Source organism: Squalius cephalus (assembly GCF_949319135.1).
Source record: "Squalius cephalus genome assembly, chromosome: 1".
Taxonomy (NCBI): Eukaryota; Metazoa; Chordata; class Actinopteri; order Cypriniformes; family Leuciscidae; genus Squalius; species Squalius cephalus.
Genome location: NC_137122.1, coordinates 310736 through 324276, shown reverse-complemented (window position 1 = coordinate 324276; position 13541 = coordinate 310736). Strand labels below are relative to the sequence as shown.

At 44.4% G+C, this 13541-nt stretch overlaps 1 protein-coding gene across 2 annotated transcripts; it reads right to left on the bottom strand.

Moving 5' to 3' along the window:
• Window positions 1-2618: 2618 nt before the first annotated feature.
• cd9r (CD9 molecule related) lies at window positions 2619-11298 on the bottom strand. Of its 2 annotated transcripts, none has more exons than XM_079890580.1 (9): window positions 11143-11298; window positions 10866-10944; window positions 10221-10323; window positions 10009-10106; window positions 6113-6187; window positions 5924-6025; window positions 3748-3837; window positions 3501-3584; window positions 2619-3369 (listed from the first exon to the last, which is right to left on the bottom strand). In XM_079890580.1, exons 2-9 carry the CDS (start codon window positions 10923-10925, stop codon window positions 3229-3231), a joined length of 753 nt encoding a protein of 250 aa, XP_079746706.1. In that variant the 5' UTR covers window positions 10926-10944; window positions 11143-11298; the 3' UTR covers window positions 2619-3228. The 2 variants fall into 2 exon arrangements, with proteins under 2 accessions (XP_079746706.1, XP_079746707.1); XM_079890581.1 differs by having other exon boundaries at window positions 2619-3136; window positions 11143-11271.
• Between the last annotated feature and the right edge of the window lie 2243 nt (window positions 11299-13541).

The following is a 13541-nucleotide window of genomic DNA, read 5'->3' as shown; positions in this document are numbered from 1 at the left end:
TGTGCAGTAGGTGCTGTTGCCATTTTTCCTTGAAGCCCCTGGAAAGTCTTGATGTGAATCAAGACCCCGAGCTTGAATGATGCCGCCAGCTTCTGAACTTTCAGAGAGCGTTCTGGTGAAAGTTAGGGCCGTATTTGGGCCAAATTGATGACTGCTACAGAAAATGAGATTTGTCGGCTGGGAGACAGTGAGCTCTTTTTGAACCCCAGGCATTCCCAAAGGTCTGAGGAGCAGGGACCTGTGCTCGCACATCTCGAGCTGCGACTGGGCCAAAACCAGCCAGTTGTAGAGGTAATTCAGGACACGCACTCCCCTCTGTCTCAGAGAGGACAGCCCTGTGTCCACGCACTTCGAGAAACGTGAGAGGTGCCAGACAGTCAGAACGGAAGGACAGTGTATTGGTAGGCCACCCCCTCGAACGCAGATCTCAAGAACGGTCTGTGAATGTGGAAATGAAAATAAGCATCTTTAAGATCCCACCGACTGTTTGATCTTCTCCAGGACCCAACCGGATTCTCCCAGAATGGCCTCCCCTGGATCCGGGTGGCCACAGGCTGGAGAGCCACGAGCGGTGGGTCACCGCAGTGGGGCAGGGAGCAACACTCGCTAATCTCGAAGCTGTTCACCGCAGGTCCAAACAGGTCCAAAGGGCTCTGGGGAGTCGAGGAAGTTGCGCTGCATAACTACTATAAAGCAGAGGGGTCGGGTCAGACTCCATGGACTATGCTGTGTGTGTTAAACAAGTGCAGTGCTGTGGAAAAGAATTACCCCCTGGGGACAATAAAGTTTATCTATCAATGGAGCGGAGGAGTTTTGCCTGGAAGCCCTGGAGGACCGCCATCGTATTAAGAGCAGATCCGGCTTGGCCGGTTATTGGACAATAACTATAGTCAAGTCAAGTCATCTTCATTTATATAGCGCTTTTAACAATGCAGATTGTTTCAAAGCAGCTTTACAGCTATAATGATAACTATAAAAATAACTTAATGATAACTATATTACATCCACACCAGTGAACAATAACTATATTAGTGTCCTATCAGTGAACGATAACTGTAATAACTATAATGATAACTATAACTATATTGACGTCCACACCAGTGAATCAAATTTTATAGAGATAACTATAGACCCTTTTACAGTTGGTAAACATGGTGACGTATTTGTGTGGGCGGGGCTTAGCTGGAGGCAGAAAGATCCCTCTGGCTTCCGCTTCACTAACGCTAGTTTGCCAGTTTGTTAGCTTGTTTTTTTAACAATGACTGGAGAAAATCCAATTTTATCTTAATGTGCAAGGTCACTCACTGTCCAGGACCGCGATTGTTATTTGCAAAAGTTCATTTTAACGGACGGAACCAGATTGGCCGACCCGTACACGCTCAGTTAATGGATGGACGATCTGACAGGATTAACGTCAACGCTACCTCCGGTTGAGAGGGGGATTATTAAAACTTTATTGTTATAGTTATTGTTCTTGGAGTGAACAGGCTTGTAAATAGAGCACTGAAACATCAAGAGAAAAAAAAAAAAAAGAAACAGATTTGCCTACGAATTTGCCGAAATCCTGTGTGTGTGGTTTGGCATTTTGTGGAACCAATTAAATACTGTTTATTTCTGTTGATAGTACTAATAAAACAATTTTTTTACCCACCACTAACCCATGGCAATTAAATTTCAGTGATTAAATGTTTCCCTCGTCATGTCTGTAGTCTGTTTGTTGTAGATCATTCGCCATGAGCTTACGGTCTGAAACCTTCATACAAGGTACACCCCAATTCACGTAGTATGCACTGTTCTATGCTGGTTTGTAGAATAGTGTGATTAGTGTGATTAGTGTGTTCACAAGAAAAGGTGCACTTCAAATACCCGGATAATGCACTTAATTAAGTGTGCTCGACTGTCACAGCTTTAATTACATAGTCAAAGGGGAAGTGCTATCCGACTGAGGAAATAAGCGGATGAGCCTCATACACGAGAGGGTTGAGTACACAGCAGTGACTGCATAGTCTAGGACGTAGTGTATAGTATGTTACTTGTGACACAAATACAGAGACGTCACTGACAGAGAATGTAACAGAGCTGCTGCTCTCTAGTGGCCACTCTCCTGTACTGCACACACACACACACACACACACACACACACACACACACACACAGCTGATTGGAGGAAAAGTGAGATTTTTCTGCATATTTATTTGTGTATGTGATGTGTTGAGGATAACTGGAGTCCTTCGATCTGGCAAGTTCGGGACACTTTTGTTGTAAACCCTTTTATCTAATCTTGTTCTCTCTCTCCCACAGAGAACAGCGTGATCTTCTCAGACCGGTGCGTGAAGACGTGTCTCATGTGCCCTAAGTCCCTTCGATGACAGATTTGATGACTCCTGACCTTTGACCTCTCACCACCATGCAAGCTCAACATCTGATGAAACACTCGACTGAGACGGGTTTGTGAAAATGCCTTTAATGTCTTAATCGTATACAACAAAGCAAGAAAATGAAATATTCAGGATGGAATTGTAACAGGCGGTGTTTATGCAGAATTCAGAGCTGAAAAGTGTATAAAATGAAGATTAATGCAATAAAAAATGAAATGTGTAAATACTCAGTAGGTTGGGTTTGAACGTGTTCATGCGCAGCTAACAGGGAACGTCCTCGGAACTGTAACTAACGTTCTCTCAAGGTTATGGAAGAAACGTTCATCCTGTAACATTATTGGAATGTACGTTCAAAGTTATCTGGTCTTTAATAACGTTCTCAAACCGTCAGAACAAAAACATTATCTATGCAATGTTCATGGAAGGGTTTTCTGAAACATTTTAGTTGGATGTTCGTCTAACGTTTTTTAAATGTCGCTACTCATTTCAGAACGTTTGAAAACATTCAAAAGTACCGTTAAAACAATGTTTGCAAAATGATCAAATGGAATGTTCACATAGCCAAGAAAAAACATTAAACACAGGTGTGTATTCTGGACACACACATGCACACACAGGTGTGGTTGTTGCCCTGTGCTCATCCCTCCGTCAGACGGACGAGTGGAGGGTCAGACTGGCTCTCAGTAGTAGGATGGAGTCGAGTAGTCAGGCGACTTCAGACTGTTATAGAGGATGGAGCTGCACACCAGCGCCACCAACTGGCCGAGAGGGAGAGGAGAGAGAGAGAGAGACACAGAGAGAGAGACACAGAGAGAGAGACACAGAGAGAGAGACACAGAGAGAGAGACAGTTATATCTGCTGCGCGGCGTGAGGAGCGTGAGCGTGAGGAAACAGGACTGACGGCTGATTGGTCAGGAGCACGTATGCAGGAGCTGTGCGAGACTGTGAGATGTGTCTGCTGAGGACCACACTGCACACCAGCGCCAACACCTGGGGACGAGCGGGAACACATGCAGACAAACACACACAGATCAGCGTGCACTACTGGACACGGCTCCAGTGTGTGTGTGTGGATGTGAACGCATGTCAACTACAGTGTGTGTGTGTTCAGATGGACTCACCATGATTCCTGCCGTCCCGAGAAACACTCCCAACACCATCGGTGCGCTCGAGTTGAACATGTCATGGATCACTACGGGACAGCTCTAACACACACACACACACACACACACACACAAGGTGAGCGTCTGCTTCGTTCCTCAATCATCACACAGGCAGAAATAATAACTGAACACTAATATAGTTATCATTATCGTCCACTGGATAACTGGTGTGAACGGGCCTGAAGTCAAACAGGAAGTGACTCACGGGAAATGAGAGCTGCTTCAGGATGTTTCCCTCGGGACAGGTGTCACGCACCAACAGTTCAATCGGTCCACCGACGCCACAGCAGTCGAACTGCACACACACACACACACACACACACGACGGTTAGATCATGCTTCCACTGGTGTACCCACTGTACCTCATGAGCCCTAACCCAATGTCCTCATACTGAAGTGTGTATTCAGGGTTCAGGCCACGCCCCTTCATTATCAGACCACACCCCATAGTTATCAGGCCACGCCCCCTCATTATGAGGACATGCAGATGTGCTGAACTCAAATCACTTCTGTGAGGGATACGCGTGTTCAGGGTTAGAACATGTAATACAGTATAAAACCATTATGCCTATAGAATGTCATCATAATGACAGGAGTACCAGTGTGTGTGTGTGTGTGTGTGTGTGAGTGTGTGTGTGTGTGTGTGTGTGTGTGTGGCTTACAGCGTTGTGGAACAGTCTGAGGCTCACAGCTTGACCGGGACTCTGGGTGTGTGTGTGTGTGTGTGTGTGTGTGTGTGAGTGGCTTACAGCGTTGTGGACAGTGGCGGACTGGGACAATAATTCAGGCCGGGAATTTGACTCCACTGCCAGGCCACCTCTGCTGCCGCAGTCACCACCACCCTATTCATGTAATCTACTGGACTGATAAACTTGTAGGCTAATTAATGTAACAGGTTATAGCATTATTGCCTAAGTCATTTTTTGTTTCTTCTTGTTTTCCAAAGACATTGAAATATGACTTAGGCAATTATGCTATGAGGCTAACGATATCTAAAATAATTTTGTAGACATAGAGATGCACCGATTACAATTTTCTAGGCTGATTCCGGTTTTTCATTGAGTTTGACCTGCCGATTCCGATTTTTTTTCTAACCACTTTAGCACACACAAATATTTATTTTTGATCTTTTCTTGACTTTAACCCTTTCACGCGTAAGTTTAAAATATTCTAACTGACACCCCCACCCCCAGAGTGAGTTTTTTCAAGGCGAACGTTCCCTTTAATGTTTCCATGGCGACGCGTCACGCGACATTATATTTGAAAAGATTGTTATTGCTGCTTCCACAGACATCAGTGTGTATTTTACAAACTCCAAATGTATTGTTTTACTCGTGCTTATGTGTATTTAAATATCTGAAACCTAAAATAATCATTATGAGGTTGAAAACACTGCTTAGTTGTGATATATGACAGCGCTCTAGCTTAGCGCCAGCCAACGCGCGAAAGCACAGTTTGAATCTGGTTATGCGACGTCTCAAATCGGTAAAATTAAATATGTAAAATTATAGACATAATGAGTGGCACATAACGTGAAGTAACATGGCATTTTATTTTGTTTGAAATTTAACTTGTCCAGTGGGACAACTCATTTTCTATTCCACTTGTCCTACAAAAAAATCCACTTGTCCCGGACAAGCAGACAAGCCTTAATGTCGAGCCCTGCACTAACACTATTCTGTCTACTTTTTATTCATTTTTATTTATTATATAAAAAATATGCTACATGTAGACGAAACGAGACTTGACACAGCACAGCAGCACTTACATATTGTTGATCGTTTGTTGGTTTAATTTTATCTATTGTGATTATCTAAGTGATTTGGATGAAAGCGTTCGTCTGCCAAATTATTATAAATATAATGTAAATGTAATCTTGACCGACCTGTTCCCTTACTGGCGAACATGGCTGGGATTTTGCAGCAGCTTGCTGCGTCTGTGGCCAGGGCTTTTTTCCTTTTTATACGCTCCCTCTCTGCTCCTCCTTTGCATTTACGCTCCATTTTTTGAACGATTTCAGATATACCCTGTAGGCAGTGCGTCGCTGACGTTGGGTGGGAGTGTCATTTTCACTCCACCATTGCCTGATTCGTCGATTGAGAGCCTGCCCTATCACATGCCAGGCTGATCGTCTGCACCATAGACATGATGTCTATGGTCTGCACAGCGGCAGCCGGCAGGCCAGAACGGCCGTCAGGCCACCGGGAAATGTCCCGGTGCTCCCGATGGCCAGTCCGCCCCTGGTTGTGGAACAGTCTGAGGCTCACAGCTTGACCGGGACTCTGGGTGTGTGTGTGTGTGTGTGTGTGTGTGTGTGTGTGTTAGTGTGTGTGTGTGTGTGTGTGTGTGTGTGTGTGTGTGTGTGTGTGTGAGTGGCTTACAGCGTTGTGGAACAGTCTGAGGCTCACAGCTTGACCGGGACTCTGGGCGTTAACATACTGAGTGTAGATTGTGATGTAGAAATTCGCCAGCTCTTCTGACACCTACAACACAACAAACACACAACTTCAGACCTGCACTATTATACAGAACTGTGCTCATGATCTGTGTGTGTGTGTGTGTGTGTTCACCTTTCCACTGAACATGAAGGCCAGCACTCCTGCTGAAATCTCGATGATGATCAGGAAGGACAGCAAGCCAGAGAACTGAACATCAGAAGAACACACACATGTGTGTTAGTTCAGCACACAAACACACTTCATCCACTACAGGCCATTTTATTTCTCATTTACACACAAGAAGAAAAGAGACGAAGAGCCATGATGACTTCAGTGCTGTAGTCTGAATCCTGCAGGTGTTTTACAGCTGTGTACTAGTGTCAACACACACGACTAGAGTAATATGATATATTATACTTCATATGAGTAAGAGCGAGTGTGTCCTCACCACACCGAGAGCAGATTTACTGTGGTTAGGGTTAGTTAGGGTTAGTTAGAGTAAGAGCGAGTGTGTCCTCACCACGCCGAGAGCAGATTTACTGTGGTTAGGGTTAGTAAGAGTTAGTAAGAGTAAGAGCGAGTGTTTCCTCACCACACCGAGAGCAGATTTACTGTGGTTAGGGTTAGTTAGGGTTAGTTAGAGTAAGAGCGAGTGTTTCCTCACCACACCGAGAGCAGATTTACTGTGGTTAGGGTTAGTTAGGGTTAGTTAGAGTAAGAGCGAGTGTTTCCTCACCACACCGAGAGCAGATTTACTGTGGTTAGGGTTAGTTAGGGTTAGTTAGAGTAAGAGCGAGTGTTTCCTCACCACACCGAGAGCAGATTTACTGTGGTTAGGGTTAGTAAGAGTTAGTTAGAGTAAGAGCGAGTGTTTCCTCACCACACCGAGAGCAGATTTACTGTGGTTAGGGTTAGTTAGAGTTAGTTAGAGTAAGAGCGAGTGTTTCCTCACCACGCCGAGAGCAGATTTACTGTGGTTAGGGTTAGTTAGAGTAAGAGCGAGTGTTTCCTCACCACGCCGAGAGCAGATTTACTGTGGTTAGGGTTAGTAAGAGTTAGTAAGAGTAAGAGCGAGTGTTTCCTCACCACACCGAGAGCAGATTTACTGTGGTTAGGGTTAGTTAGGGTTAGTTAGAGTAATAGCGAGTGTTTCCTCACCACACCGAGAGCAGATTTACTGTGGTTAGGGTTAGTTAGAGTAAGAGCGAGTGTTTCCTCACCACACCGAGAGCAGATTTACTGTGGTTAGGGTTAGTTAGGGTTAGTTAGAGTAATAGCGAGTGTTTCCTCACCACACCGAGAGCAGATTTACTGTGGTTAGGGTTAGTTAGAGTTAGTTAGAGTAAGAGCGAGTGTTTCCTCACCACACCGAGAGCAGGTTTACTGTGGTTAGGGTTAGTAAGAGTTAGTAAGAGTAAGAGCGAGTGTTTCCTCACCACACCGAGAGCAGGTTTACTGTGGTTAGGGTTAGTAAGGGTTAGTTAGAGTAAGAGCGAGTGTTTCCTCACCACACCGAGAGCAGATTTACTGTGGTTAGGGTTAGTAAGGGTTAGTTAGAGTAAGAGCGAGTGTTTCCTCACCACACCGAGAGCAGGTTTACTGTGGTTAGGGTTAGTAAGAGTTAGTAAGAGTAAGAGCGAGTGTTTCCTCACCACACCGAGAGCAGGTTTACTGTGGTTAGGGTTAGTAAGGGTTAGTTAGAGTAAGAGCGAGTGTTTCCTCACCACACCGAGAGCAGATTTACTGTGGTTAGGGTTAGTAAGGGTTAGTTAGAGTAAGAGCGAGTGTTTCCTCACCACGCCGAGAGCAGATTTACTGTGGTTAGGGTTAGTAAGGGTTAGTTAGAGTAAGAGCGAGTGTTTCCTCACCACACCGAGAGCAGGTTTACTGTGGTTAGGGTTAGTAAGGGTTAGTTAGAGTAAGAGCGAGTGTTTCCTCACCACACCGAGAGCAGATTTACTGTGGTTAGGGTTAGTAAGGGTTAGTTAGAGTAAGAGCGAGTGTTTCCTCACCACGCCGAGAGCAGATTTACTGTGGTTAGGGTTAGTAAGAGTTAGTAAGAGTAAGAGCGAGTGTTTCCTCACCACACCGAGAGCAGGTTTACTCTGGTTAGGGTTAGTAAGAGTTAGTAAGAGTAAGAGCGAGTGTTTCCTCACCACGCCGAGAGCAGATTTACTGTGGTTAGGGTTAGTAAGGGTTAGTTAGAGTAAGAGCGAGTGTTTCCTCACCACACCGAGAGCAGATTTACTGTGGTTAGGGTTAGTTAGGGTTAGTTAGAGTAAGAGCGAGTGTTTCCTCACCACACCGAGAGCAGATTTACTGTGGTTAGGGTTAGTTAGGGTTAGTTAGAGTAAGAGCGAGTGTTTCCTCACCACGCCGAGAGCAGATTTACTGTGGTTAGGGTTAGTAAGAGTTAGTAAGAGTAAGAGCGAGTGTTTCCTCACCACACCGAGAGCAGATTTACTGTGGTTAGGGTTAGTTAGAGTTAGTTAGAGTAAGAGTGAGTGTGTCCTCACCACACCGAGAGCAGATTTACTGTGGTTAGGGTTAGTAAGAGTTAGTAAGAGTAAGAGCGAGTGTTTCCTCACCACACCGAGAGCAGATTTACTGTGGTTAGGGTTAGTAAGAGTTAGTAAGAGTAAGAGCGAGTGTTTCCTCACCACGCCGAGAGCAGATTTACTGTGGTTAGGGTTAGTTAGGGTTAGTTAGAGTAAGAGCGAGTGTTTCCTCACCACGCCGAGAGCAGATTTACTGTGGTTAGGGTTAGTAAGAGTTAGTTAGAGTAAGAGCGAGTGTTTCCTCACCACACCGAGAGCAGATTTACTGTGGTTAGGGTTAGTAAGAGTTAGTAAGAGTAAGAGCGAGTGTTTCCTCACCACACCGAGAGCAGATTTACTGTGGTTAGGGTTAGTTAGGGTTAGTTAGAGTAAGAGCGAGTGTTTCCTCACCACACCGAGAGCAGGTTTACTGTGGTTAGGGTTAGTAAGAGTTAGTAAGAGTAAGAGCGAGTGTTTCCTCACCACACCGAGAGCAGATTTACTGTGGTTAGGGTTAGTTAGGGTTAGTTAGAGTAAGAGCGAGTGTTTCCTCACCACGCCGAGAGCAGATTTACTGTGGTTAGGGTTAGTAAGGGTTAGTTAGAGTAAGAGCGAGTGTTTCCTCACCACACCGAGAGCAGATTTACTGTGGTTAGGGTTAGTAAGGGTTAGTTAGAGTAAGAGCGAGTGTTTCCTCACCACATCGAGAGCAGATTTACTGTGGTTAGGGTTAGTAAGGGTTAGTTAGAGTAAGAGCGAGTGTTTCCTCACCACACCGAGAGCAGATTTACTGTGGTTAGGGTTAGTAAGGGTTAGTTAGAGTAAGAGCGAGTGTTTCCTCACCACGCCGAGAGCAGATTTACTGTGGTTAGGGTTAGTAAGAGTTAGTATGAGTAAGAGCGAGTGTTTCCTCACCACACCGAGAGCAGATTTACTGTGGTTAGGGTTAGTAAGGGTTAGTTAGAGTAAGAGCGAGTGTTTCCTCACCACATCGAGAGCAGATTTACTGTGGTTAGGGTTAGTAAGAGTTAGTAAGAGTAATAGCGAGTGTTTCCTCACCACACCGAGAGCAGGTTTACTGTGGTTAGGGTTAGTAAGAGTTAGTAAGAGTAAGAGCGAGTGTTTCCTCACCACACCGAGAGCAGATTTACTGTGGTTAGGGTTAGTTAGGGTTAGTAAGAGTAAGAGCGAGTGTTTCCTCACCACACCGAGAGCAGATTTACTGTGGTTAGGGTTAGTAAGAGTTAGTAAGAGTAAGAGCGAGTGTTTCCTCACCACGCCGAGAGCAGATTTACTGTGGTTAGGGTTAGTAAGAGTTAGTTAGAGTAAGAGCGAGTGTTTCCTCACCACGCCGAGAGCAGATTTACTGTGGTTAGGGTTAGTAAGGGTTAGTTAGAGTAAGAGCGAGTGTTTCCTCACCACACCGAGAGCAGATTTACTGTGGTTAGGGTTAGTAAGGGTTAGTTAGAGTAAGAGCGAGTGTGTCCTCACCACGCCGAGAGCAGATTTACTGTTGTTACACGCGCCACAGTCTCCGATCACAGCGACCAGCAGCATCAGCGCTCCAGTGCCGACCAGCACCACCACACCTGACACACACACACACACACACACACCACAGAACACGTCACTAAACCTACACTCTACACTCAAACCCTAACCCAACCCAACAGATGTCAGAGAGGAACAACAGAAGGACCAACCGATAGTGAACTGAGCCGTCTTCAGGTCGATGTCGAAGAATCCTCTGGTTTCAGCGCCGAACCTGAGCCATAATCCCAGAAAGGCTAGCCCGAAACCCACCAGCTGAAACACACACACACACACACACACATCACAGTCATCATCACTGCAAGATTTACATTTCCATTAGTACAAATGTTAATTACGGATATCAACAATTACGTCATCACTCAATTAAATACAACTGTTTATATCAAGAATTAATTTTCAACTAGTAAAAACTGTAATTGTATTTCTCAAGTTAAATGTCACCATAGACTGCCGTTCAAATCGAACTGTTGATATCAGGAGTTGATTTCTTACTAGAAAAAATCATCATCAACATTCACAATCCAATTTCTGAGATCAAGAATTAGCATTTAAACGAGTGCGAATTGAATTGTTGAAATCAAGAACTGATTTCCTGGGACTGAATAGAAGTGTAATCGGCTTGCCACGCGTGCACGAGCACAGACACTACGCCACGGACGCGCGCTTCACCCGCAAATGCGCTGAAAGTGAAACTAGCGCTTAATCATGCTTTTATTACATTTATCGGACGTTTTTATCAAAGGAGACATTTAGACAAGCACATATGGATAACAGACACACTGAGGCATACTCACAGCGAACAGAATGTTAAACAAGATCAGGAAGCATTTACACAACTGCGCGCACCCGTCCATCACGAGGCGATTTATTTCACTGCAAGAAAAAGATTATATTTAATGACCCCAAAACGAACACTGCCAATGGATCACGTCTTAGTGGACTATCCAAATGATTAAAAAAAAAGTAAAAAAAAAAAAAAATTCTTAAAAAAAAATTGTTTTTGATTATTTCTATGCAAAGCACTTTGAATGCCCATAGTTTATGTAATGTGCTAAATATAAATAAACTTGCCTGGTCTATTACTGCGTATAAGAGCTGTGGTTTGTCTGGCTGACTCCGGATAGATGCTGGTGTGTTCACTGCTCCCTCACTGTGGTCTGTGGTCGATATGCTTCTGCACACTTGTCCTTGAGTCAGTCCGAGCGCGCGCGCTCATTGGCCCCCGCGCGAGTGACGTCAGCGGAAGAAGAGAGTTTCTGTGCTGGGGAATCGAAACCATCACTCGCAGGTTTCTTATGAAAAGAAGGAGTGATGTAGGTATTTGTTGCAGAGAAACGCAATTCACGCATGCGCGTTGTAAAACATTTTTATAAATATACATTAGAAGAGCAGATTATATCACTACTGAAGTATTGGTGAAGCTCAGTTCCAAGCACCACAGAAGTGCTCGTCCTTTATTTTGAGGTCAAAAACTGTTGTTTTTTTTTTTCCTACCATTTAAAATGCAATAATTTATAACTATCAATGATGGAAATGACATAAAAAACAAAACAGACTTTAAATGGATTAAACTACTTAATTGTTTTAACCAGTAACACCAGTGAAGATCAGTAACACCAGTGACGGATTAACTTTACTCAAAGCTATTCATTTAGTTATTTGCATAAGATTTCATGATTCTAGCTTTTCTTTCTCACAGTAAATCCTCCTGTGGTCAGGTATAGTTAAACTGAGAAGCAGTGACTTCACAGACCGCGTAGAGATGCTGATCCTGCTTACTTGTTACATTATTATTATTTTTCTGTAACTCTGATTACATCTGCAGAAAAAATTGAAAAATAATATTTCATAAAAATCATTTAATATTGCCAAAGAAGTAAGGAGCTCCAGTGGCAAAAAAAAATGGTACATGCGGTCTTTAGATAAATTCACAAAAAATATTACAAATAATCAAGCTGTCATTTATGTGTATTCATAAAGTCAAAGGGTAATCTAATAATGTGGTCTAAGTTTAAATGTTAGAAAAAGAAAAACATTTTAAGACATCTTGCCATACCATAAGTGGTCGTTTGTGTAGAGTGAGCCTACACCAGGACAGAGAAGAGTGAGTTAATCCGGATCAGTGACGAGAGAAGTGAGTTAATCCGGATCAGTGATGACAGATCCGGATCAGTGACGACAGAAGTGAGTTAATCCGGATCAGTGACGAGAGAAGTGAGTTAATCCGGATCAGTGACGACAGAAGTGAGTTAATCCGGATCAGTGACGACAGAAGTGAGTTAATCCGGATCAGTGACGACAGATCCGGATCAGTGACGACAGAAGTGAGTTAATCCGGATCAGTGACGACAGATCCGGATCAGTGACGACAGAAGTGAGTTAATCCGGATCAGTGACGAGAGAAGTGAGTTAATCCGGATCAGTGACGACAGATCCGGATCAGTGACGACAGATCCGGATCTGTCGTCACTGATCCGGATTAACTCACTTTCAGATCCGGATCAGTGACGACAGATCCGGATCAGTGACGACAGAAGTGAGTTAATCCGTATCAGTGACAACAGAAGTGAGTTAATCCGGATCAGTGACGACAGATCCGGATCAGTGACGACAGAAGTGAGTAAATCCGGATCAGTGGCGAGAGAACTGAGTTAATCCGGATCAGTGACGAGAGAAGTGAGTTAATCCGGATCAGTGGCGAGAGAAGTGAGTTAATCCGGATCAGTGACGAGAGAAGTGAGTTAATCCGGATCAGTGACGACAGATCCGGATCAGTGACGACAGAAGTGAGTTAATCCGGATCAGTGACGACAGAGAAGTGAGTTAATCCGGATTAGTGATGACAGATCCGGATCAGGGACGACAGAGAAGTGAGTTAATCCGGATCAGTGACAGAGAAGTGAGTTAATCCGGATCAGTGACGACAGAGAAGTGAGTTAATCCGGATCAGTGACGACAGATCCGGATCAGTGACGACAGAAGTGAGTTAATCCGGATCAGTGACGACAGAGAAGTGAGTTAATCCGGATTAGTGATGACAGATCCGGATCAGGGACGACAGAGAAGTGAGTTAATCCGGATCAGTGACAGAGAAGTGAGTTAATCCGGATCAGTGACGACAGAGAAGTGAGTTAATCCGGATCAGTGACGACAGATCCGGATCAGTGACGACAGAAGACGACAGAGAAGTGAGTTAATCCGGATTAGTGACGACAGATCCGGATCAGTGACGACAGAGAAGTGAGTTAATCCGGATCAGTGACAGAGAAGTGAGTTAATCCGGATCAGTGACGACAGAGAAGTGAGTTAATCCGGATCAGTGACGACAGATCCGGATCAGTGACGACAGAAGTGAGTTAATCCGGATCAGTGACGACAGAGAAGTGAGTTAATCCGTATCAGTGACAACAGAAGTGAGTTAATCCGGATCAGTGACGACAGATCCGGATCAGTGACGACAGAAGTGAGTA